This window comes from Schistocerca gregaria, chromosome 5, assembly GCF_023897955.1.
Source record: "Schistocerca gregaria isolate iqSchGreg1 chromosome 5, iqSchGreg1.2, whole genome shotgun sequence".
NCBI classification, from domain to species: Eukaryota; Metazoa; Arthropoda; class Insecta; order Orthoptera; family Acrididae; genus Schistocerca; species Schistocerca gregaria.
The window spans coordinates 519,108,262-519,134,177 of NC_064924.1; the positions used below are offsets into that span (position 1 = coordinate 519,108,262).

The window sequence follows — 25,916 nt, forward strand, 5'->3', positions numbered from 1 at the left end:
CTCGGGCCACAAGACGCCTGCTGGCTGCAGTTTGACAAACATTGGTCCAGGTGATTTAACTCAGAAATAGGAAAAAAAATGACGTCAACTAACTTCTGTCTCCATAACTGAGATATTTTATTTATGTCCTACTGGACATTACAGTAGATCTTATGTAACTATAATCCATGGGATTTATTGTCAAGGAGATATTGGCATGTATAGGTGTCCTTATGGGAGGCACAATTGTGTGTGCCCACCTTTTGCCATAGTTTTCTATATGCAGCAATGAGGCACAATTTGAATAGTTTTGGTGCAGTACTCCAGGACTAAGTTGGCAGGCTATTTCAATGGCAAATTTGCAACCATGACAGTTTTTAAAAAAAATATTTTTAATGGCAGTCCTGGACTATTTCATAGATTGCTAGCCACTTAGTAGATGGTCTTTTGAACAAGAAAACAGAATGAAGTCATATCACAGTAGAAGGTTTGAGTGTACCCCTGGGCTGCTGTACAAATACAGCACCCCTCAGCGTTGAGTTTCTGTGATAAATAATCACTAGTATGAGCTTTATAAAGCAGTTTTATCATCTCGCTCTTCACCAATACTACTGCACATGTAGTGGAGGATCTTTAGTGCCAATATGGCTACATTGTACTTGGGATGGAAATACTAGCCATGCACTAAGTATTTCTAGAGCATCAAATTTTTGGTGCAGCTCACAAGTTACACTGAGATAGCACTTGCCCCACAAACTAGTATTTACTGATGACCCTATCATAACGACAAACACATTGCTCATGTGATTGTGCTGTAGGGGCTTTTTAATTTTAATTGCCTGCTCTCGACAGCATACCAAATGCTGCTAAATTGAATCTGCTGTGTGGATGCTGATTTTTGTTGCTTTGAACTTTTACTGGTATATTCAAAAATAACTCAACCTACCTCTGTTCTAAATCTTCCATCCATCACTGAGCAATCCTTTTCCTTAATCTCTCTTTCTTTCAACCCTTATGCCAGAAGCAGCAGCCCACTGGCCCCTTTATTTCCATATATTTTGTATCGGGTTTCTCTTGCCAGGTGGTGAGCAAATTTTTTTCAACCTATCCAGTTATATTTTCCAACAGTGTAAACTTAGCTGTGTATTAACTTCAGAAAATACTGTTAAATATCAGTTTAACAATATGGATATTGACTGTGTTGTTTGGAAAGTTCCTGCATTTAATGAAAATTCTTATAATTGTGTTTATCGAGTTGGAATTTTATTCCACAGTAGAATCACCTAATACCTGCCTCATGAAACAATGAAATATTCTCTCCTACAAAAGCACTGTATCATTTGTCTGTAATAGAACAACTATTCATGTTTTGAGGACCCAAAACAAAAGGCAGGTCTCTGCTTGCAGGTCCATTTAAATATAGCTCATTTCACACTCCCATAAAATTTATTTCCTAGTAGCCATATTTTATTTTGTCTCCAGATCCACCTATTACTTTACAACTTACACTAATAGAGCATTTGCAATAAAGCAACAGTGACTGCAGTTTTATACTCTAATACATGATCCAACAAATTTTGAAGTAATTATTCATTTGATTTACCGTTTGATTATTTTAAATTGTGTTCTCCCTCCAGCAGAACAAGCATTACTCTTATTTCCATTCCATTGCAAGTACACATTCAAATAGCTTGCCAGACAGCTTACAAAATTTATGTATAATTCAACGTTACACTTTGTGTACATAGTATATGAAATCAAAACACTGGCTTTAATATGGCATGCACTCTGATTCCTTTACAAAACAGTATGGCATGCAACAACAGTCTTGTGTGGTGTTAACAGCCCCAATTCACCATAAAAATGTCACTTTAGTTACCTCCTCACTGTTTGTTTTGTTTTACTACCCAACCATATTAGTAACATCATACAAAATAGTGCCCAAGAGCTTCAACAGCATATACTTGGTCGCAAGGTTCGAGACACTCAACATTTCCTGCTTCAGGAAGGGCATTAACTGCAGATCATTCTCAACCTTTAATATCTGCCGTCCCTCTGCAGCTGAACAGCTTGAAGTTTTCCTTTCCAAGAAGAAAGCAAAAGTTACCACTAGTGCAAATACCATTTCTTGTAATCGGTGAAGGCAGTTAACAGAATTATCGTATTTTGTTTATAAATTTATATACAGTTATATTCAGATATACAGTCCATCAGTGCAATAAATAATAAATATTTATACAAGACACAGCAATGATGCAGCAATGCACAACCAAAGGATGAAACTTAACAGAGTCACAAAAATTTGTGAAGCATAACTATCATTACACAGCTTGTACAAGTAGCATGACTTCAGGTTTGAGATACATTGCTTGTTGGTCAACTGATTTTTCTTCTGTTTCCTGTGTGTCCCAAGAAAATATAAGAACTGAAGCTGGTACAAGGCGCAGATCAACTAATGTCTGATTCGCTTCCTCGTGGCTCAAACGACAACCATTTGCCATTATGAGAATGAATGGTAGGTCATCTTGAACCAAATTCTCAGTAACAAAGTTAAGAACAGCGTCAAATTTTTCGTAGACGTGGAATGTCCCCTGAAAATATAAAAAATCATTCACTTCATATACATAATTTTAACAGTTTCACAATGAATTAAAAGATTGTCACAGAGCTTAAGAGGAGAGACGACTTTTTCCCAAGCACTGAATCATAGGTGACTTAACATACACCATAGATGAAGTAGCATGTAACTACTGTTAAAGGTACCAATCAGATGGACAAAAGCAGGCAAATTCCATAATAATTACTGATTATAAATAACAAGTTATAACTAATATCAAGAGCTGAAACTAGGAAAAAAATTGTTCTCCACATGGCGAATTACAAGATTCAAAATTAAGTGGTTTAGTTAAGTGAATTACAAATAGAGATGTGTTACAGGGATGGAATTGGCCCAAATGTCACAAAAGGAGTAGTTAAAAAAGTCACAGCAGATCTCAGGATAACAAAAGCTGTAGGCAAGCATCACACATAGTGAGAGATGCTCAAGGTTTGAGGAGATGATGTGATACAGAGAGTAACAGTGTTTATAAAATATACAGTGTGAAGAAAATATGGTGGTTAGCATGAGATTCCTCATCCCAATTCAAGTGTATCTAGAACAACCTAGTCTCACCAACAGGTTTAACAGAAATGCAATTTAAAAATGAGGCTCTGACGCTGCCGTAACTATGCGCAGCATGGTCAACAACATGCAGCATGAACTCTGTATGAGCCGGAGCTGTGTCATTAGTTGAGTGAGACAAGGCAATGACATGGGGAACAGATAATATTCAGACCTACCATTGTTCGAGTCAAGTTGCTGCCAAGCTCATTAAATCATATTAATTAAACAATGATTGAGTGCCTTGCAAAATGTAATTTGTTACTCCTCTTAAATAAGAAAGATGTTATGGCGATCCACTAACAATCTTATTAGTGTCTAAAATTATGTATTGTGCTTTTCTTTTAAAAGATAATGTAATTCTCCCATCCAATAATGACACAACTGAGGTAACAACACATTCTTCTGCAATACAATCTGAGGCTTTTTACAGCTCTTCATCTGATAATCTGTAAATTCTTCCAATGGCAGCTGAGAGATTTACTTTACAAAGTACGAAATTTCTTTTATTGGAGTCAATTTATTTGGTCTTCTTGGTCATGAAAAATAGAGAGTTGATCCATAATGGTGTGTAAATAAAAGTTTTACTTTTTCATCTCTGGATAGCACAAAAGTCATCCACTTTGCTTTATGTTTGGCTTTGGTCATAGGAATAAATGCATGATGTTTCTGTCTCCCAGTGACAGCTATGGCTATAAAATATTTTTGCCAAGCTCCTTTTTTTAGACTGCATGCTCATCATTTGTCACATATTAGTGACTGATGGCTCATACAGATGTTCTGAAACTATTTGTTTGATTTAATACAAGAGACAGAGCAGAAATATATTCCGATAAGGAACATATGGTCTCTGAAGTCAACTTGTAATGTTAGGGAATATTTTGTTAGTGGTGCTATGGAAGCTGTTGTCGGTGTTGCTGATTGGGAACATGTACTGACATTCAAACCCGCTCTTTCCATGGATGGCTGGCTCTGAGGTCTGTTTGGAAACACACCAACTCATTTGCAAGCATCACCGCATTGTGTCAACTATGGTGATAGGTTGGTTGGACCACACTTCTTCCATTCGGCCTCAACAGATAGTGATACCATGTCTTCATTGAACTTGTTGCCAGGACTACTGGAGGACATACCTCTGAATGTTAGACAAAGGATGTTATTTCAGCACAATGGGGCACCAGCTTATTTCAACATTGCTATGAGAAATCATCTGCGAGCCACTTTTGCGAACTGAAGGACCAGTCGAGGTGGCCCTATGGCCTTGGCCACTCACGTTACCTGACCAAGTGTTTGAATTTCTTCCTCTGAAGGCATATGAAGCAGTTGGTGTATGAAACAGAAGGAGACCTCATCGCTATAACTGCCGTCGCTGCTGGTACCACTGTCGACATGGAAATTTGGAATGGACACGACAATGATCTGACGATATACTGCGTGCATGCAGGCCAACGGTCACACATTTGAGCATCACCTGTGAATGGAACTGCTGTAATTAGAATGCTGAACAAATGTCTAAATCATCCCCAACATCAGAAATTACCATCAGGGCCTATATTTACCATAACTAAATATGTATGTTTTGATGTTCCTCATCTCCTGTATTAATTTGAAGTAGTTGTTTTGGAACACTATACACACTTTACCCTATTCAAACAACTGGAATGAAGCTAATACTTGATCACACTGTGATTCGACAAACGATTAATAGAAGTGTAAAGAGAACCATTTTGACTGAACATCCTCAATTGACAAATGTGCCGGTGTCATGATTTAAAATGCTTCATTACCCAATAAAATGTTGAACCACTCATGCCTGAATGCGACAAGTACAATATTCCACTTCATGGGCTGTGCATGATGCTTGTTTTCCAACGCACCTTTCAACAATTTATTGGATGGTTAAGCATTTTAAACCATGATGCAGCAGTTTTCAGTCACTTAATATCCCCTGAGCTCATGTGTTTAAAAAGATATACATGCATAAAGCACCCTGGTCCTCAATCCTTCACCACTACTTTGCTGATTTCATCTCAACAATTCATCTCTACTGAAGTGAATTACTGTTAACAGAAGTGACTGTGTGTACGTACACACACACACACACACACACACACACACACACACACACACTCTCTCTCTCTCTCTCTCTCTCTCTCTCTCTCTCTCTCTCTCTCTCTCTCTCTCTCTGTGTGTGTGTGTGTGTGTGTGTGTGTGTGTGTGTGTGTGTGGTGTTCTATCAATATGTACAACAACTACCGTAAATTAAACGTTATATAAAATAGAAAATGCATACTATCCCATACATTATTTATGTTAATTGTTATATGTCAAACAGATAAGACGTAGAGAACCCCCTCCATTATGGAAGGGGCTTGGCGCATGAGAAAAGGTGCAAGTGGCAGTCAATCTGGGCGGCGAGAGAGAGAGAATGTTACAGTCAGTGGCCAGCAGCTGCATAGTCAACACCATAGGTGCCAAGTGGGGCATTCTGAAACCAAATCTATGATGGTATGGCCTCGGGTGTGGTTCCAGCTGAAAAATGGTGCTCTCCCATGTGGAAAGGCTCTAAAGATGATGAATACGTCACCAAGAAGAATTAAATAGAGCTTAAAACTGCCAGAAGGAAACCTGATAGCCACTACGTGCTTGTCGCCTCTATTGCGACACTGCTCAACCTACTTTGGGAAACATATGTATGCCAGTATGAACCAGTGTGCTTGTGTGTGCTTTTGCAATAATAATTCAAGTGTTGAAAAATTTGAGTTTGAACTTTGCAACTGTCCTATCCTAAAAGTGCTGAAGACAGAGTATCCTGTTCATGAAGAAATGCAAATTTGTTTCTATTAAAATGTGCCAAGTTTCAGTTTTAAAGCATACAAAAGTTGCTAGTTAAATCATTTGTTTCATAGGAAAAAGAGAGAGGCACATTATTTTAAACTTGTTAAAAAGCTTTATTTTGCTTTGATTTGCTACTAATTTGATTGTGCCAAAGTTTAGTGCTAAAGCGAATAAATGTTGGTAATTAAAATTAAAATCACTTGCTTCTCAAGTAATGAAAAAGGCACATAATGCTAAACCTATTTGAAACTTTACTTACTCTTGAATTTATTTCCGAAGCTAAATAAGAATATTGCTAGTGTAAATTATTATTATAAAGCACCGAGGGGTTGTAATTCTGCATTTATGTGATGCAAATTGTTTCTGAAGTGTGTGCATAGTTGCTTATAAAGGAAGGGACAGTTTAAGGGGCCCCCACTTTAATCTTTGCTAATAGGAAAAAGTTAATTTCAGTTCGGTTTTTGCTATTGAAATCTGGAACATTTCCACAGTAGAGTGAACATGTATATCTTAGTACAGAGTTAAAATATTACATTTGTGACGTGTATGTGTTAGTCAAACTCTTGTTAGGTGCCACTTAATCTCTTTGAGAACATATTGTTCTGAATTAATTAATGGCTGAGGTAATAATTGTAGTTAACAAGAGTAAAGTCTCTTTTACATTTCTTTCGTTGCTCACCTACACTATTAATAACTACTGCTATCCACTATGCATTTCACCTGGTAGTTGTGTGTGTTCTTTGCACTTTACTAAGTCCCTTTTGCAAAAGTGTATTTAAATCCACTGAAAATAATGTTTTCACATTATTATGCCTAATTAGGCTGGTGACCATTTATTATTTCATTTGAGGGAACTTTATTTCCTTCATTTCTTACAAAATTAAAGTCTTTCTGCTTTCTACTAATTGCCATAGTATGAAATTCATGTTCGATACCCTCTATCCATTAGGTTAACACATGGTCAATTTCAAAATTCCTCCCAGAGGGCAACACTATACTGTAGGTTTATGTCACATTTGGCATTTACATTCTGCGGTAGTGTTATATTTGGCCTTCCTGCGACAGGACTAAGAGTTCAGTTATTAGGAAACAAGTAGCATGCACTGCCAATAGTGTTATAAATCAGAATACAAATAGCAGTAAAATAAAATTTATTCCCATATGTTAATTTTAGAATACCATCATGAAATTCGGTACACATCTTATCAGTGTACAACTAACATCCCCCCCTCAAAATAAAAAAATCCTGTTTTGAAATTCTGAAAATTTTAAAAACATTTTTGTTTGGGACTGAAAAAAGGATTTTAATTAATTGGTCAAGCAGCCCACAGTTTTAAAGACTACAATAAACTGAATAAAATGGTACAAATTTTATGCCTGTATATCAAATACTTTTTTGAGAGATTGCCATTTTAAAGTTTCCAAACATGGCAAAAATCACAGTTTCAGAAGATTTTAAAAATTAATAATTCAAAAACTAGAAGTTCAAAAAAAATTTAGTTTTGGGTTTTATCTTACTCTGATAAATAGAATAAACTGATAAAAATTACAAAATTCTAGACCACCAGGGTTGAAATTTATTTTTTTATTGGTTGATTTCACATGTAATGACCCTTGAAGCATCAAACTGCATCCAATTTACACCCCCACAACGCAGTATCTTGTGTATTTCTTCCTGCTGTTGTTACCTTAATGTAAGTATTAAGACATAACATAAACATCTTACAGGTGTACACAACCTCTTTGTTTTGTCCACGATACAAATAATGCCACTACTAAATAATAGTGGATAACACTGTCTGTATCCAATAAGGTACAAACAACATTAGGTACACTACACTAGACTGCAAATTACGCTACACACAATAATTCCATTCTGTATGTCTGACATCCAGCCTTAGCTTCACAGAGCCAGTACGTACACGTACTAGCAACGTTCACTTTCGAGATGATGTTCAAAGTGACCATCTTGCATTTGCAGACACTTTGCCACTCACTGGATCATACTCTGCTGGACCCTTTGCAACACACCTGCATCCACTGTTTGTGAAATGACATGAACGTGAATGTACATCCATGGGTGGAGTACTATAACCCTCTTCCTTTAAGTGTCCCCAGACATAAAACTATAACTGATTAAAGTCTGGGGAATATGGAAGTCAGAAAACTGGACCTCCACAACCAACCCATTTCCCTGGAAATGCTTCATTTGAATAGTTATGCCCATTCATTCCAAAGTGGCAGTGTTGAAACCCTAGCTGTCGCCGAACACCAAGCGGAATATTTTCTAATGAATTAGGCAAAGTATTGAAAAGAAATAAACAATACTTGGGCACATTCAACACGTCCAGCAATAGGTAAGTCCCAAAGCACTCTTCCCTCATCTGCAGCCTACAGGTTTATGCCACTGTCTGCCTGAAAGCCATGTTCACAATCACATGTCCGTTGTGTTCTGACCAATAATGGAGATTGAAAAACCTTCATGAGTGAAGCTAGATTCATTGGTACATATCACACTATTTATAAAATGTTAGTCACTCACAAAACTGTACTGTCAAATGTGATCTTCTGGCTGTTGGTGTTGAGTTAATGTGTAATCATTTGGATGCAGTTCTTCATCATGCAACACTTCAACAACCAGTCTTTGAGTTATTGGAATTGCCTTACAATATTATGGATAGTTCATTGAGCTGATCGGTGAATGGATTCAAGACTCAGTTCTGTGTTTGTGGGGTATGTCTAATACTTGGACCACCTCTACCCATTGCGTGTGGATACAGATTACAAATTTCCCAAATGAAAAACGTTCTTATCAGGATGGGGCCTTTGATGGTACTGCGCAGCATATGTATGAGCAGCAACAACTGGTTATCAGATGTGTCCAGCACCAAAATAATCTAAACATATTCATCAACAGTGTACTCCATCATGCAGCCACCCTACATGAATTTGACAGGACCAGTTATGGTTGTGCAATGCGCAGTTGTTAAACGCGTGCATGCAGTTTAATGGATCCCACTATCATGTAACAGCCCACTGTCACGAGACAAAATTATGTCCTGCTTACAAATGACGAGAACTAGGAAACGGATGTCTAAAAAATAAAAATGGAACCTGACAGGGGTTCAAGCCATAACTCCACCATGGTGGATGCAGGTTTAATGTCCCAGCAGTCTATTCAGTGAGCTACAACAGGTGGCATGGTAGTGCATGGTGATACAAGTTCCTCTGTACATGCTGATGTGCTGCACAATGTGACAGTGTTGCCAGTTTCTTTTTTTCACACAAGTGTTTTCAAACTGAACCTATTCTGATTCTGCTAGATCAAATTTGTCTTGAATCTTGATGAGGAATCTCATGCAAACCCCCAAGTAAGGCATATTCTCTTCACCCTGTATACTATAGGTACCTGGCCCAAAGACTTTCTGATGACACTCACAGTTCACATGCCAAAAAAGTCAAATGTAAAGGAGTGCAGATTACAAAACTACAAACCTTATTTTTCATATTCCCACAGCCGATGTTCATGTAATACTGAGAGAAATGGAAAACAAGACAGAAAATAATTTGTCATAGGATCAATTTGGATTCAGGGGAGGAAGAAGAACAAGAGTTGCTAAACATTGGGTATGTTGATGGAAATAAACAGATATGTATGTGAAGTGCTTTATTTGTGATAGTACTGCACTAGTACCTCTGACTAAAAAGAAACAGAATCACAGATTTTAATATGCAGTACAATGACACTTTTGCTCTGGTTGAAACAATGTAAAACAAATGTTTTATCCACACTTTGGAAATGCTCAGAAAAACATTACAATAATGTTTTAAGAAGTCTAAACTTCAAAATCACCCCATGGAAAATCACAGTACCAAAACATCTTTTTTTTACAAATCAAGCACTGTGTATGTTATGAATATAATAGAGGGAAATATTCCATATGGGAAAAATATATCTAAAAACAAAGATGATGTGATTTACCAAACGAAAGTGCTGGCATGTCGATACACACACAAATATACACACAAAATTCAAGCTTTCACAACCAATGGTTGCTTCTTCAGGAAAGAGGGAAGGAGGGGGGTAAGGAGTCATTCCAATCCTGGGAGCGGAAAGACTTACCTGGGGGGGGGGGAGGGCGGGAGGAGGAGGACAGGTATACACTCGCGCGCACACACGCACACACACACACACACACACATCCATCCGCACATACACAGACACAAGCAGACATTTGTAAAGGCAAAGAGTTTGGGCAGAGATGTCAGTCGAGGCGGAAGTACAAAGGCAGAGATGATGTTGAATGACAGGTGAGGTAAGAGCGGCGGCAACTTGAAATTAGCGGAGGCTGAGGCCTGGTGGGTAACGGGAAGCGAGGATATACTGAAGGGCAAGTTCCCATCTCCGGAGTTCTGACAGGTTGGTGTTAGTGGGAAGTATCCAGATAACCCGGACGGTGTAACATTGTGCCAAGATGTGCTGGCCGAGCACCAAGGCATGTTTAGCCACAGTGTGATCCTCATTACCAACAAACACTGTCTGCCTGTGTCCATTCATGCGAATGGACAGTTTGTTGCTGGTCATTCCCACATAGAAAGCTTCACAGTGTAGGCAGGTCAGCTGGTAAATCATGTGGGTGCTTTCACACGTGGCTCTGTATCATAAACTGGGAAAAAAGTTTTTGAGTAAGAAAAGAAATCATGTTAAAAATATTGAAAAAATCTGAACGCACTGGATGGACAGGAAAGTTAAGGGACTGTGATTATGATAGATCAATGATAAAAGAGTAATTTAGCCTACAGAACAGCAAATCAATTTTTTTTAACAAACGTAAAACAGTACTCTCAGGCACAATAGAAAATAAAGAGGGGAAAATGCTGTTTGGTGAAGACATGCTGAAGAGATGGAAAGAATACATAGAGGAGTTGTATGCTGGAACACCTCTTTCGGAGGAAGTAATAGGAAGAGAAGAGGAAGTAGACGAAGATGACAAGGGAGATGACATTCTGCAAGAAGAATTTGACAGAGCTCTAAAAGAACTACAGGACAACAAAGCAACGGGTATTGATGACATCCATGCAGAACTAATGAAGAATGCTGGTGACGGCATGAAAATGATGCTGCTTAAACTTATTAGGTCCATCTATAACACAGGAGAGATACCAACAGACTTCCAGAAATGTATCATTGTTCCTATACCAAAGAAGGCAGCAGCTACAAAATGTGAACAGCACCGAACTCTTAGCCTAATATCACATGCATCAAAAATTCTCATAAAAATAGTTCTGAAGAGAATTGAAGAGAAGGTGGAGGATATGCTGAGTGAAGATCAGTTTGGTTTCAGAAGGGGATTGGGAACAAGAGAGGCGATTCTGGCACTAAGACTCATTATCGAAAAGCAATTACAGAAAAATAAACCAACTTATATTGCCTTTATAGACATGGAAAAGGCATTTGATAACGTTATCTGGCAAGAGATGTTCAGAGTGCTGAGGAAAATTGGAATAAAGTACAAAGACATCCGCGTGATACTCAGTTTCTATAAGAATGAGGTGGCAGTGATTAGGAACTGTCACCAGGAACAACAAGCAAATATTAGAAAAGGGGTAAGACAAGGATGTGCTCTCTCTCCTCTTATATTCAATGCTTACATCCAGGAAGCTATAGACCAAGTTCGAGAAACTACTGAGGTGGGGATCAAAATTAATGGGCAGAAGATAGACATGGTACGTTATGCAGATGATATTGCTATAGTCACGCAGACAGAAGAAGATCTAGAGGAAGTCCTCAGAACAATGGAAAAAATTCTATACAATCAGTATGGAATGAGAATAAACAAGAAAAAGACTAAAGTGATGGTATGCAGTACAGGAGCAGAATATGAACCTCCGAGAATTAGAATTGGAAGAGAGGAGCTGGAAGTGATACAGGAATTTACTTACCTGGGAAGCAAAATCACAAGGGATGGTAGAAGCCGGAAAGAAATTGCGACCAGAATACAAAAGGCCAAAATTGCGTTTAATCGGAGAAGGAACTTACTCACCAGCAACAACATCAGTCTGAAAATAAGGAAACGCATCATGAAAGGTTTCGTTTGGAGTGTGGCCCTATATGGATGTGAAACTTGGACAGTTGGAAGAGCAGAGAGAAGACGGCTAGAGGCCCTGGAGATGTGGTGCTATAGAAGGATGATGAAGATCAGCTGGACAGAGAAAGTAACAAATGAAGAGGTGCTTAGAAGAGTACAGGAAACCAGATCTCTGTGGAGGCACATCCAAACAAGAAGAGACAAACTTGTAGGGCACATCCTACGACACAACAATATCATTGGAACAATAGCAGAAGGAATTACTGAGGGAAGGAATCGGCGGGGGCGACCAAGGATATCATACATGCAACAGATCATGAATGACGTTGGATGTAACACATATGTGGAAATGAAGAGGAAAGCAGACAGAAGAGAGGAATGGCGCTCTGCTGCAAACCAACCTCAGGGTTGAACACTAAAGAGAGAAACAGTAAATGCACTGTGCACTAAAAATTATAGCAGCCTTCTGAATATTTTCACATACCATTTTATAAATTTGTTTCTTTTCACAAGGCAATTTGTAGTTTGATCTCTTCAACTATCTCACTTCCAGACAAGGATCTTGGGTAGTATTGCGTATCATCAAGAGATGGCAGAGTAATACAGTTTTAATATGGAACTGCAATTGTCAGTACATGGCCAGGTTCCCACCAATGCACACATGTGCAGTGCTCAAGTACATACTGGCTTTCTAGCTCAAGATGTTGCTGCATGAATCACAATTCAAGTTTGATGTCTTCAACAATGATTGAAAATATAAGCAACACAGTGTGTTCTCCTCATAGGGAATCTAAATTGATCATTAACTTGATGAAAAGGAGTGTTATTGTCACTAGTTCCTGGTGGTTATGTTTTAGGACTACTTCATGGTGTTTCTAATTTTTAAATCTCTTTTACAATTGTAATACACATACAACATAATTATTATTTGATGCAATTTTTAATGAAAAAGTTGAATGTAGTTTCATTTTAGACAATATTTGGTATGAAATTGTGACACTGACAAGTATGAGAAACACCTAAATAGAAGACAATGGTGTGAGTGAAGAGAACTGCTACCACCACAATAGATGGTGATGAACAAAGTACTTGAACATTATAACTTTGCTACAGAAAGAAGATGTTTAACACTCACTGTTTAGCCTAAGACTGAACCAGTACAGCTTTTCATAACACTTGATTGTAACAGATTTGTTAGGAATTCAGAAAATGAAAATTTCCACTGCACATGTGTACTATTCAGATGCTCTGTATGCTGAAAGTCCCTGACAGAACAATGAAATTAAACCTGGACAACAACAAAGTCATTCCACAATTCTGAAGGCAGTTTTGTAGAATGAATATATGGAGATAAATCTTTTCTGCCCCTGCATTTAGAACCTGACAAATTCACAAATTTATAGTCAGTTTTGTCTGAATAAAGAATGAACTCACTGTTCTATGAAGATTATACAAGTAAATTCACACAACACACAAGATAATGGATATTGCATATAAATAAGGTACTGCAATAAAACTGAAGACTGAATGGAGCATCATAAAGTGGAAAGTAAAGTAAGTGAGATTAGTTGTTTTAGTATGAAATAAATCTTTAAAAAAATGCTTACAGAACACGTTCAACCCAACTTTCATACGTACTACATTGTGAATATACTATACCAGGTGAGAATTACATGTAACTAATACCTATTGTATCTTCCATTTCCAACCACAATGAACAGCATATCCCACACTTATAACAGCTTTCTACCCATACAAATGCCGAAGTCCAATCTATGACCAACGGCAATCTGAAAAAAAAAAACAGTTGCAAGGGACACTTGTCAGCACAATACGGTCTACTTCAATTACTCCTTTAAAATCTGTGCCTTATGAATTCTTCACATATCCTCCAACAGCAACTTCTTGAAACTGCTGAGATGAATACTATTCCTTCAAAGCATCAGTTGGTCTTGCAATCATTCTGACCTTGATTTCCACTGTTTCCAGGCCAATAATTGTCTTTGCCCCATTTCCCTCATATCATTGTTCCCTCTTTCCTCAAACTAACTGCATACTTTCACACAATGCCAATGTGCTTTCCTCCACATGCTTTTCTTGACAGTCTACTTTGATCATGCTCCCTCTCTCCAGAACCCCTTAATACACAAGATGCAACTATGTTGCCTGGACTGGGTAAATTTTCGGTTAATCTATCTTTCTTTTGTATACATCCTCATACAACTACCATTGTTTCATATGACATACCTGCAAGAGTATTCCATCTGGAAAGCGAACCCTGATTAAGGCATATCTGTATTTCTTCATTTCTCTGAGTTCATCTTTCTCTCTCATAGCTTTTGTTCTGAGCATCATGCTCTTTTCGATTGTTTCAGCTCTGAAAATAAAAGCAAAATGTAGCATCTATTAATTGTATAGTCATACTAATGAAATCCAGAAGGGCATTTCTGAAGAAACGGGGAAGAAAGAAAAAAAGAGAGAATGAAAACAGGAGGAGCAGCAGCAGCAGCAGCACCACCACCACCACCACCACCACCACCACAACACACACACACACACACACACACACACACACACACACACACACACAAAGAATTTTTATATGCAAAGATTGTCCCTTTCTGACCAGAATACAGAGAATGGAATCTTAAGACACAATACATTAAATGAAACTCTGAATTAGGGGTGAGTTCTTTTGTGCTATAAACTATTCATTACCCATGCCAGCCTTTGCATGTTTTCATCAGCCATCTTTCTTTGGAAACTGATATTTAATCTATTTAAAACACCTCTTTCTCATAAAACCAATCTTGTGACAAACATATTTCTTTAACTGTGCCATTTTTGTCCCCCCATCTCATCCCATAATTTCTAGCTTAAAATCATTAAACTTATCTAGATATCTCTTGTGAACCACAAGTGTACTCTTCCATAATTGCTTTTAAGCAAAGTTGGAATCCACCACGTTTCTCCAAGAGAGCTCAATATCCATAACCTAACCTGGGCACTCACCAGAAACAAATATCCTAAGCTGCTGTGGTAGGCAAAGTAGTTACCAGTGAAGGAAGAATCACTCATGTAAATACTCATGTTCATTATTGAAAGAAACCAATTAACTTTTTAACCAGTTTTCAAGACTATAGGCACTATTCTGAATGAAAGGTGGTATGGCATAATATGATTTTCTAATAGTTCTAAAGCTTCCGACAACTGAGTGCAGAGTATTTCCACATTTCTACCAGTAAAATAACCAAACAGTTGTATGTTTTGAGAAGTAATGAAGGGCAGCTTAAATCACTTAATTGAGGCAAGGCTACCAGAGCAGATAGTATACCTCTCAGAGTATGCTGATAAAATACCTCCATATTTAGCAATTATATACAACCACTCGCTCACAGAAAGATCCGTACCTAAAGACTGGAAAATTGCTCAAGTCACACCAGTACCCAAAAAGGGAAGTAGTAGTAGTAGTAATCCACTTTATGAAATACCTCGAAGAAAACAATTCATTGACACACAGTCAGCATGGTTTCAGAATATATCGTTCTTGTGAAACACAACTAGCTCTTTATACTCATGAAGTAATAAGTGCTATAGACAGGGGGTGTCAAATTGATTCCATATTTTTAGATTACTAGAAGTCTTTCCGACACCATTCCTCACAAGCGTCTTCTAACCAAACTGCGTGCCTACGGAGTATCGCCTCAGCTGTGCGGCTGGATTTGTGATTTCCTGTCAAAAAGGTAGTAATAGGTGGAAAGTCATCGAGTAAAACGGAAGTAATATTCAGCGTTCCCCAAGCAAGGGTTCGCACAGAAAAATTTAAGTGCTCATTTTTCCCGCATGCCGTTCGAGAGTGGAACGGTAGAGAGACAGCTTGAAGGCGGTTCATTGAACCCTCTGCCAGGCACTTTATTGTGAATAGCAGAGTAATCATGTAGATGTAGATGGCCCATTCTTTGATGGGACAAGATAAACCTGTGACAGGACTGCAATAGGAACTGCAGGATGGGTCTTGCAACTGGGTCTTCCACAAGGATACGATTCCTATGGCATGGACTTGGATTGGCTTAGGGCTGGACTAGGATGTAGTGAAGGTTAGGTGAGCAATAGAATACCACTTTAGGAGGAGTGGAAAGGCCCTTGGATAGGACATCCCTCATTCCAGTGCATGATGGCGGATAACCACAGCCCTGACGAAGGATATGGTCCAGCTGTTCAAGTCCAGGCTGGTATTGTGTATTTTAGCTGGCTCTTGGGGGTGATGGAAGCTATGGGAGGGGGGGGGGGGGGGCAAGGAGGGGGTATGACAGCACAGGAAATCTGTTTGCTACGTCCAGGGGATAGTGCGTGACTGTGACAGCCTTCATTTGTTTAATTGGATTTTCTGAATCATTTCTCTATTTGGTATGACCGTTTTCCATAAGATTTCACTGGAATGATTTTTGTTCACCCTTTAGTGAGTTCTATATTCTTGGTGAGCATGTATTTGCACAGCAGCAGATGAACACTCACCCAGAAAAGAGAACCAATAAAGAATGAATGAATGAAAACTGTTTCAATGAAATTTCACAACAAAATGTTCCAGCAAGTAGAGAAATGTTTCAGAAAATCTAATGTTCGATGTGGCTTTCAAGTTACCACCATAAATTGTGAGTAAAACACAACACATTTGATGCCTCTGGAGTATACAGGATTGATTGTAGTAACTTATAAACATTATATTCGCCAAATTGGCCAGTCTTTTAACTTGAGGTTTACGGAGCATTCACAACTGTGTAACAAAACTGCTTTGGGATTGCACTCATCAGAAAGTGACAATACTGTAGGGAGCATTGAGAATAATGTGTGTTTTCTCCACAGGGCACAAAAAGGCTGTGGTTGCAACTTGGTAAATGAACTTCAAATTTATAAAGAAAAAAGAAACAAAGGCCAGCAACACTGTTAGTTGACATTGTGATTTTGTGCCCAATGCTTTGCTTTGTTTGACAGTGTTCTACTTTAATCATTGAACACCTCTATTGGATATGTATTGCCTTTGTCTTTACGTAGTGTAAAGTGCTTTACATATTTGTTTTGTTTTCTTATGCTGAACACATCACTCATGTATTTACTTGTCCCTTCTCGAATTATACAATATATATCATTAGCTAGTTAATGATGATGTAAATAAAACAGAAAGAAACTTCCACATGGGAAAAATATATTAAAAACAAAGATTCCAGGACTTACCAAGCGGGAAAGCGCCGGCAGACAGGCACATGAACAAAACACACAAACACACACACAGAATTACGAGCTTTCGCAACTGGCAGTTGCTTCGTCAGGAAAGAGGGAAGGAGAGGGAAAAATGAAAGGATGTTGGTTTTAAGGGAGAGCGTAAGGAGTCATTCCAATCCCGGGAGCGGAAAGACTTCCCTTAGGGGAAAAAAAGGACAGGTGTACACTCGCACACACACACACACACATATCTATCCGCACATACACAGACCATGGATGGATATGTGTGTGTGTGCGAGTGTACACCTGTCCTTTTTTTCCCCTAAGGGAAGTCTTTCCGCTCCCAGGATTGGAATGACTCCTTACGCTCTCCCTTAAAACCCACATCCTTTCATTTTTCCCTCTCCTTCCCTCTTTCCTGACGAAGCAACTGCCAGTTGCGAAAATTTGTAATTCTGTGTCTGTGTTTGTGTGTTTTGTTCATGTGCCTGTCTGCCGGCGCTTTCCCGCTTGGTAAGTCTTGGAATCTTTGTTTTTAATATATTCATTAGCTAGTTAATCATATTAACTGACTGGTACAGTTCCTTAGACAATTTCTCACCTATGCAGCATTTTGATGGTCGCATGCAGCATTTTGATGGTTGCACCAAGAGATGGCGGTGATTACTTACTACAGTCTGTTTTATAATCCATTTGGCTTCTTTCCCTGCTTAATTTTATCATTTTTATATTATTCTGTTAGCTCCGTAAACTTGTTCTTAAGAATGTCATTATATTTTAATCTAGAATTTGGCACAAGAGGATATCAGAATTATTGTCACATACCTATTTTGTTCCTCACAATCTAAGTATAGTCATGTTTTTAATTTATTGCATTTTATTACTGTCATAACTTATACATCTGGTAAGCCCATGATAGACATTATCTACTTTATTCTTTTTTGTTAATATTGTACAATTATATAATTGATGAATACATGTACACCTACAGTAGCAACAGCTAATGAGCTTATGACATTAACATTTTGTGGCTACTGTTATGAACAGTGCTGTTAACAAGGTAACTCACCTGACACTGTAGCCTAGTATATGCAGTAACTCAAGTGTGTGTGATGATGCTAAGTTAGTTAGTTGGTTATATGTTCCATAGATCATTTGAATGATTTTTTTAAAGAAATGATGTGATAACAGTCAGTTTACAGAATATGCATACCATGACCCAATGCTAACATTAATGAACACATTATTATTTTATTCCTACTTATGCAACTAAACTTAAAATGAAATTTTTTTTTTCTTTTTTCGGGCTACCAGTTAAAATTCCTCAATGGAATAGAAGAGTTGTACGGGAGAAATGATTTTAAATTAGACTGACAACTTGCTTTGCTACCTGTCTGACATTTTATGTTACTGAGCAAATGATCAAAACATTTTATTGCTGCATACTGAATCCCTCTCTCAGCCACTGACAGCTTTAACAATGGGTAATAAAGATCTTTTCTCTGCTAGTGTTCTCAAATTTTGATGGATTACTTACGATGAATTTCATTAGCGAAAATATGAACAGTGACGGCACAGTTAAAAATGCCTACTTGAAGCAGTATCTAAATTACACATTAGCCTTACTGCTCACTTTTGTGTCACCAGTATTTTCTTTCTATGTGATGAGTTACCCCTGAACATCATCCCGTATGGCATTATTGAGTGGAAATATGTAAATATGCCAGGAGATTGATACATTTGTTTCCAAGATAAGCAATTGTATGAAGAGCAAAAGTAGCTGAACTTAAATTTTTGAGAAGCACAGTAATATGCTTCTTCTAGCTCTAGTTTTAATCAATATGTATGGCCAAAAATTTGTAGCATACTACCCTACTTACTGACACCTGCTCATGTGCTACGTCAATAGGGCCAGTGCATTTTCAAAGAACCACTTAATAATTCTTTGAAAATATCATTTACTAACTCTTCTGTTGCTTTCTATTTAATGGGATTTATTATAACACTAGTATCGTCTGCAACAAGTACCAATTCTGCTTGTTGAATACTGAGTGGAAGGTCATTCACATACACTGGTGGAAAAAAAAGAAGAAAATCACAATACTAAGGAGTTGTGCATCCCAAACTAAAGTTGGCAGGTGTGTTTCTTCATCTGGAAGAGGGTGTCTATTCAAATTTCAAGCCAGTGGCATACGAGTGGCACTAATAGCACCTCTATGAGGATTTAAACAAACCTGCTTTAAAAATGGGGTGTAACAGTCATGAGCATTAGTTACCTTTGAAACTGGACGTGGTGAGCTGATGTTAGTCAAAAATGCTTTAAAGACGACAAAGATGCCATTATCAATGCATCACTGGGTTTGAGCAAGGTTGTGTGATAGAGCTACGAGAAACTGAATATTCCTTCTGCAATATTGAACAGTAACTTGGCAGGAATGTAGCCACTGTACATGACAGCTGGTAGCACTGGTCACGTCAATGTATGGTCACGTCAATGTATGGTCACAAGAAGACTGGGCGCCAGACGGCCATTTGGCACTACCGAGAGGGAAGACCATCATGTTTGGCGCATGGCTCTGGCACATCAGCCTGTCCCTGCAACAGGAATTTGAGCAGCAGCTGGCACCACAGTGACACAACGTACTGTTACAAATTGGATACTTCAAGGGCAGCTCCGAGCCAGATGCCCTTGTAGCATGCATCCCACTGACCCCAAACCACCTCCTTGACTTCAGTGGTATAACTGGAGGGGCAGGGTGAAGGTCTGTTGTGTTTTCTGACAAAAGCTGGTTCTACCTTGGTGCCCCTAACGGCTGTGTGTTGATTAGGAGGCGGCCAGCTGAGAGCCTGCAACCTACCTATCTGCCTGCTAGACGCACTGGACCTACAACTGGAGTTATGGTCTTGAGTGCAATTTCATACGACTGCAGGAGCACTCCCATGATTATCTCATGCACCCTGACTGCAAATTTTTACATCAATCCAGTGATTCAACCTGTTGTGCTGGTATTCATTAACAACATTCCATGGGGTGTTTTCCAACAGGATATTGCTCACCTGCATACTGCTGTTGTAACTCAACATGCTCTACAGAGTGTCAACATGTTGCACTGGCCTGCTAAATCATCAGAACATCTCCAATCGAACAAACATGGGCCACCACATTAACTGTCCCTCTATTGCCCAAGTGGAACAAGCTTAGAACACCATCCCACAACTGACATCTGGTACCTTTACAACACAATGCATGCACGTTTACATCTTTGCATTGAACATTCTGATGGTTACATGGGTTATTAATGTACCAGCATTTCACATTTGCAAGGACTTATCTCGTGCTTACATTAACCTGTGATCTTGCAATGTTAATCACTTACATGTGTTACCTACAGCAATGTATTCCCAGAATTTCATCACTCTATATTAATTATTTTCCGTTGTTGCGATTTTTTTCTGATAGTGATAGAAGAAATAGGGGTGGACCCAAATTAAAACCCTGTGGGGCTCCCTTTCTGATTTTGCCCCAGGCATTAAAATTTTCTACCTTTCCAACATTGCCTAAATTATTCAGCATGACCCTTTGCATCCTGTTTGTTAAGTATGATTCAAACCAGCTGTGTGTAATGCCATCAATTCCTCAAAACCTGAGTTTTTATAAGAGATCATCATGATCTACACAATCAAAGGCATTGGAGAGCCCACAAAAAATACCAACTAGTGATATTTTATTATTTAAGGCATTTATTATTTGAAGAATGAATATACAAATAGCACTCTCATTCAAGCAACCTTTCGGGAATACAAACTGTTATAAGTTAAGTAAATTGTTTCCATGTAAGTGTGCTACTACTCTCAAGTACATTACTTTTTTACATGTTTTGGATAAAGGTGTCGGTAAGGAAACTGAACGATAATTGTTTAAGTCTGTCTTGTGATTTTGAGTTTATCTTTTGATGATGCCACTACGGCTTCATTAAATTAGGATATGTTTTAAAATAGGTATTTCTCATATTTAAAGTGCATGCTTTGCACACATGTAGTAAACAATCCAATATTTGTATTTGTGTTTATTCCATGTTTTGCTGATCAAAACTGGTAGGCTAAAATAAAGAAATTTATTCTATACTTTCTGGATCACTGTTCTACTCACAACTATGTTGCAGCTTGTGAAATCATTATCTTAAATTGAGGCATAATATCAAGTAAATAATACAAAAACATTATTTTGTATAATGTACAACAAAACAATGTTATAGTTTCACTGGTCTATTTAGATTTTTGAGCCCCCTTTACATTAGTAGTATCCACACTCCTTCTAAACCACGTATTCAACAACCAATCTCTTCTCTTAGTCACTATCCAATCTCAGTTTCCTTTTTCTGTGGCATCCATTCCCAGCTACTTTCTTCCTTCCATATCTGTTCCCAGTACATATTTGTTACTAATTTATCATCAATTCTTTTTATGCTTAGCTTGTCAACTATTTTATTTATTAATGTACCACTAAAAATGGATTTTGATGCAAGATACTTGTATTCACCAGAATTCCTTAAAAAACCTTAACTGTTGCTCATGTACTTGTATTCACCAGAATTCCTTAAAAAAATACCTTAACTGTTGCTCTTTCTTCAGTTCCTCTGGTGTCATTGTATAAAAAACTGGTGGCAAATCTGTCCTATGGGTTGCTTGTGAAGGAAGCAGCACTTGCAAATTACGATCTAATTCCAGCGAAATTGGTTCTGCAGATCTCAGGGCATCACATAATGTCTGAAACACAAACAAAATTAAATGGTTTTGGACACTTTCTTCTGTTACTCCCCCTACTTTCCATTCCCTTTGTAATTCTGCTTTGCCTATACCCATTATATTACTGCACCTTACAGAAAGGTAACTGAAATTAAGAGTGTTACATTTTTCCACTACTATGGGATATTGGACCAGATTAAAGATGAGCAAGAAAGTGGTCCCCTGACAAGAAGTAGCACTTTGAACCAAGAGGGATACCAGTTCACAGTCATTTGATATATTATAAACTTCTCATAATTTTTTTCAAAGCTTAATAAGCAAAAAAATCAATTGAAAAATTACAAGGACATTAGTATGTCATATTCTCTATGACTACAATATCAACAAGTCACAACAGGATGGATGGCTGGTTGGGGGCCATCAGTCAAGGAAGGTCATCAGTTATCAATCCAGAGGTGGTTAATCCAGTATTAGTGATGTCTGCAAAATACGTGGTCTGCTGATGAAAGTATGTAGGAGCGGTAAGACTGATGCACTGAAGGCAATACTGATGCCAGAGCCCAGGAAGAATTTATGGAGAAGTGTATGGATTGGGATGGTACGTAAGTCAGAGCATACAAGGGATCTCCCACAGCTCATCCAATGGCCAGAAAATCCCCACCCTGCAAGCCCAATGATGGGCAAAGCCAGTCATAGAGCAAAGAATACCTCCAAGTTGGTACATTCAGAACAGTAAAAGTGAGAAGGCTAAAAATGTAATGGATATCAGCTGGGCTATCAATAATAAAAACAACAAGAGAGAAACAGGTGAAGCAGCAAGTGACACCCCCCCCCCCCCCCCCCCCGGAGGTTCTACATATGACACCTGCAGCCATCCCCACCCCTGCTCCAGTATAGTCAAGGTTTTAAAAAGCACCCACTACTTAATACATTGCTAACTCTACAACAATAGAATGCAGTATAATGGATACAAACCACATCAAAAAGCTATTAAATCAGAGTGAGAGAGGAACCGAAGAGTGAGCTGATCAGTCAGCTAGGACACGAGAGCCCCAGACTCAACATGCAGAGAAACATGCCCCACAACCCCAGCCATCCCACTCATGCCCTGGAGACCGCTTAAGACCTTATGTCTGAAAATAAAAACCACCTTCACGGAGAAAAAAGAGAACCAGCTCAACTATCTGTGAACTGTCTGTTTGTATTTGAGGCAAAGTATTTGGAAGGACATGCTTAGCATGGAGGGCCAGGAGGAGAGAGAATTCCATCAGGATATTAACTACTAATGTAAGGCTCCACAACTACAATGTGGACATGGCTTGTTAAGTAAAATAAAACTATGGCTTAGCCTGGTATGAGCAATGTGGAGGCAGCATAGAGTGGTCAATTCCTTCTGGGAGGAGGTGGAGGGTTTGGGATACAAAAGGACCACATTACAGGGTCATCAGTCTCTTTTTCCTCAAGCAACCAAGTCTCAAGATAAAACAACTAAAAACAAAGGAGTTGCAGTACATAAAAGCATACAAAAGTAATGGGGAATCACACCATAGGAGAAAACGGAAGCAGCAAACCAAGGGGGGGGGGGGGGGGGGGGGGATGTCATTAAAGGGCTGGCTGATCACAAGGTTAAAAAAAAAGATGAGCCAGCCACTCTGCAACACACTAAAATGTCTAGCATAAAAGACAAAGTGAGATGAACACACATACGGAAAAGACAAACACCAAGGCAAACAAGACGCAAAGAAAGAGTAACGAAGAGGTAAAAGGGAGGGAGGATGGAGGCCTGGGAGAGAAGCCCACATGCCCAAGCTTAGATGTGTGATAACCCTCCTCCTCCAAATAAAACTTAAAACCAAACGGGCCACTGAGGCATTGTTGCCTAGGTAGGATGCAGCGAAGGCTGAAAGTCCACTGCTGAGTAGCTAAAACTGAGCAGCCCAACAAGAGGTGAACGACAGTTATATAGGAGCCACAGCAACACCAACGTGGGTCCTGATGGAGAGGTGACCATGTGTTAGCCAAGTGTGGTCGATGCAGAGCTGATAAAGGACAACAGTGACCCTGCAAGTGGCTCACATGGATTACTGCCACACATTTGTTATCTCCTTGATAACATGGAGTTAGTTTGGGGTACTGAGGGTGCACCATTCAGTATCCCAGACCATGAAAACTTTGTGGCAAAAGACCAATCGAAAATCAATCTACAGCAGGCCGATCTACAGAGTTGGTGTACCGCTATCCTGTTTGGCCAGACTGTCAGCAAGTTCACTGTCCAATATCCCAACATATCCTGGGGTCCAAATAAAGGTAACTGAATGTTCACAGTTCCAGAGGGCATAAAGCGATTCCTGGATAGTCATTACCAAAGGATGTCGAGGGAAGCACCGATCAAGAGCTTGTAGGCTGCTTAAGAAGTCACTAAAGATGACAAAGGAATCACTGGCACAGGAGCGGATATGCACAAGAGCATGATAGATGGCTACCAACTCTGCAGTGAAACCACTGCACCCATCCGGCAAAGAGCACTGTTCAGTATGGGCAACATGAGTGTAAGCGAAGCCAACAAGACTGCTGACCATTGATCCATCAGTGTAGGCTATTTCTGAGCCCTCAAACTCTCTTTCTCAAAGAGAGAGAAACTGCCGGCGGAGGGCCTCAGGTGGAACAGACCCTTTTGGGCCTTGCAATAGGTCCAGCTGTAGGTGTACGTAAGTGGACCCGCAGGAAAGGCGGTAGCAGGGAAGCAACAAGCTCATTAACAAGTGACCAGACATGGACATCTAGGGGATTCTCAGTTCTGCACTGTTGTTGCGGGAGATGGATTGCCATTTTAGGGAAAAGGAGATGGTAATTTGGATGACAAAGGCGAACTATGAATGTGGACGGTATAATTTGCAAGCAGTAGTTGCCGCCGGAGCCCCAATGGCGGAACACCAGCTTTCACAAGGAAGCTGTTCATTGGGCTTGTTTGGAAGGCTCCCATTGTGAGCCGAACTCCACTGATGTGGTTAGGGACCAGCAGACGCAATGCGGAGGGCGATGCTGAACCATACCCCAACCTCCCATAGTCAATGTAAGACTGTACAAGGGCTTTGTATAGCTGCAGCAGTATGGGACAATCAGCACCCCAGTTGGTGTGGCTCAGGCATTGAATAATATTAAGATTCCACCAACATGTGTCCTTAATCTGATGAAGATGGGGAAGCAAAGTTAAGAAGGCATCGAAGACCAGTCCCAAAAAGCGGCAAGTCTCCACTGCATCAAGTAGCTGGTCATCGAGGTAAAGTTCTGGATGGGGATGGACAGTACGATGACTGAAGTGCAAGATGTCGAAAACTGAAAGCCGTTAGTGAGGGCCCACAATTGCACCTTCCATATAGTCCCCTGTAGCCGGAGTTCAGCCACAACAGAAGAGCAGCAGAAATAAATCGACAAAAAGTCTGTGCAAAAAATGGGTTGTGGGCCCCAGAGACCCCACTCATTCAGAGTAGCGAGAATGTGGTGTTGCCAAGTGGTATCGTAGGCCTTCGTCAGGTTGAAAAAGATGGCAATAAGGTGTTGTCGCCGAGAAAAGTCTGATCAAATGACAGACTTCAGCTGCACCAAGTTGTTGATGGTGGAGTGCCCTTGGTGAAACCTTCCCTGGGATGGAACCAGAAGGCCCTGAGGAGTCAACACAATTGCCGACTCACCACACATTTGAGCAACTTGCACAGAACATTGGTGAGGCTGATAGGATGATAGCTATCAACATCTAGTGGGTTCTTACCAGGCTTTAGCACTGGGACAATGATATTTTCCCACCATTGCAACGGGAATTCGTCATCACTACAGATGTGGTTGATGAAGGGAAGGTGGTGGTGCTGGGAATCCACTGACAGATG

General features: G+C 39.3%; 1 protein-coding gene across 1 annotated transcript in view; it reads right to left on the bottom strand.

The window, feature by feature from the left end:
• Positions 1 to 1,731: 1,731 nt before the first annotated feature.
• Positions 1,732 to 25,916, bottom strand: part of LOC126272757 (UBX domain-containing protein 6-like) — a 64,586-nt gene continuing 40,401 nt past the window's right edge. Inside the window, exons 7-9 of the mRNA XM_049975874.1 lie at positions 21,896 to 22,053; positions 14,314 to 14,443; positions 1,732 to 2,570 (exon numbers count right to left, since the gene is read on the bottom strand). Coding sequence (XP_049831831.1) covers positions 2,301 to 2,570; positions 14,314 to 14,443; positions 21,896 to 22,053 — 558 coding nt within the window. The 3' untranslated portion in view covers positions 1,732 to 2,300. The remainder of the gene's footprint in view (positions 2,571 to 14,313; positions 14,444 to 21,895; positions 22,054 to 25,916) is intronic.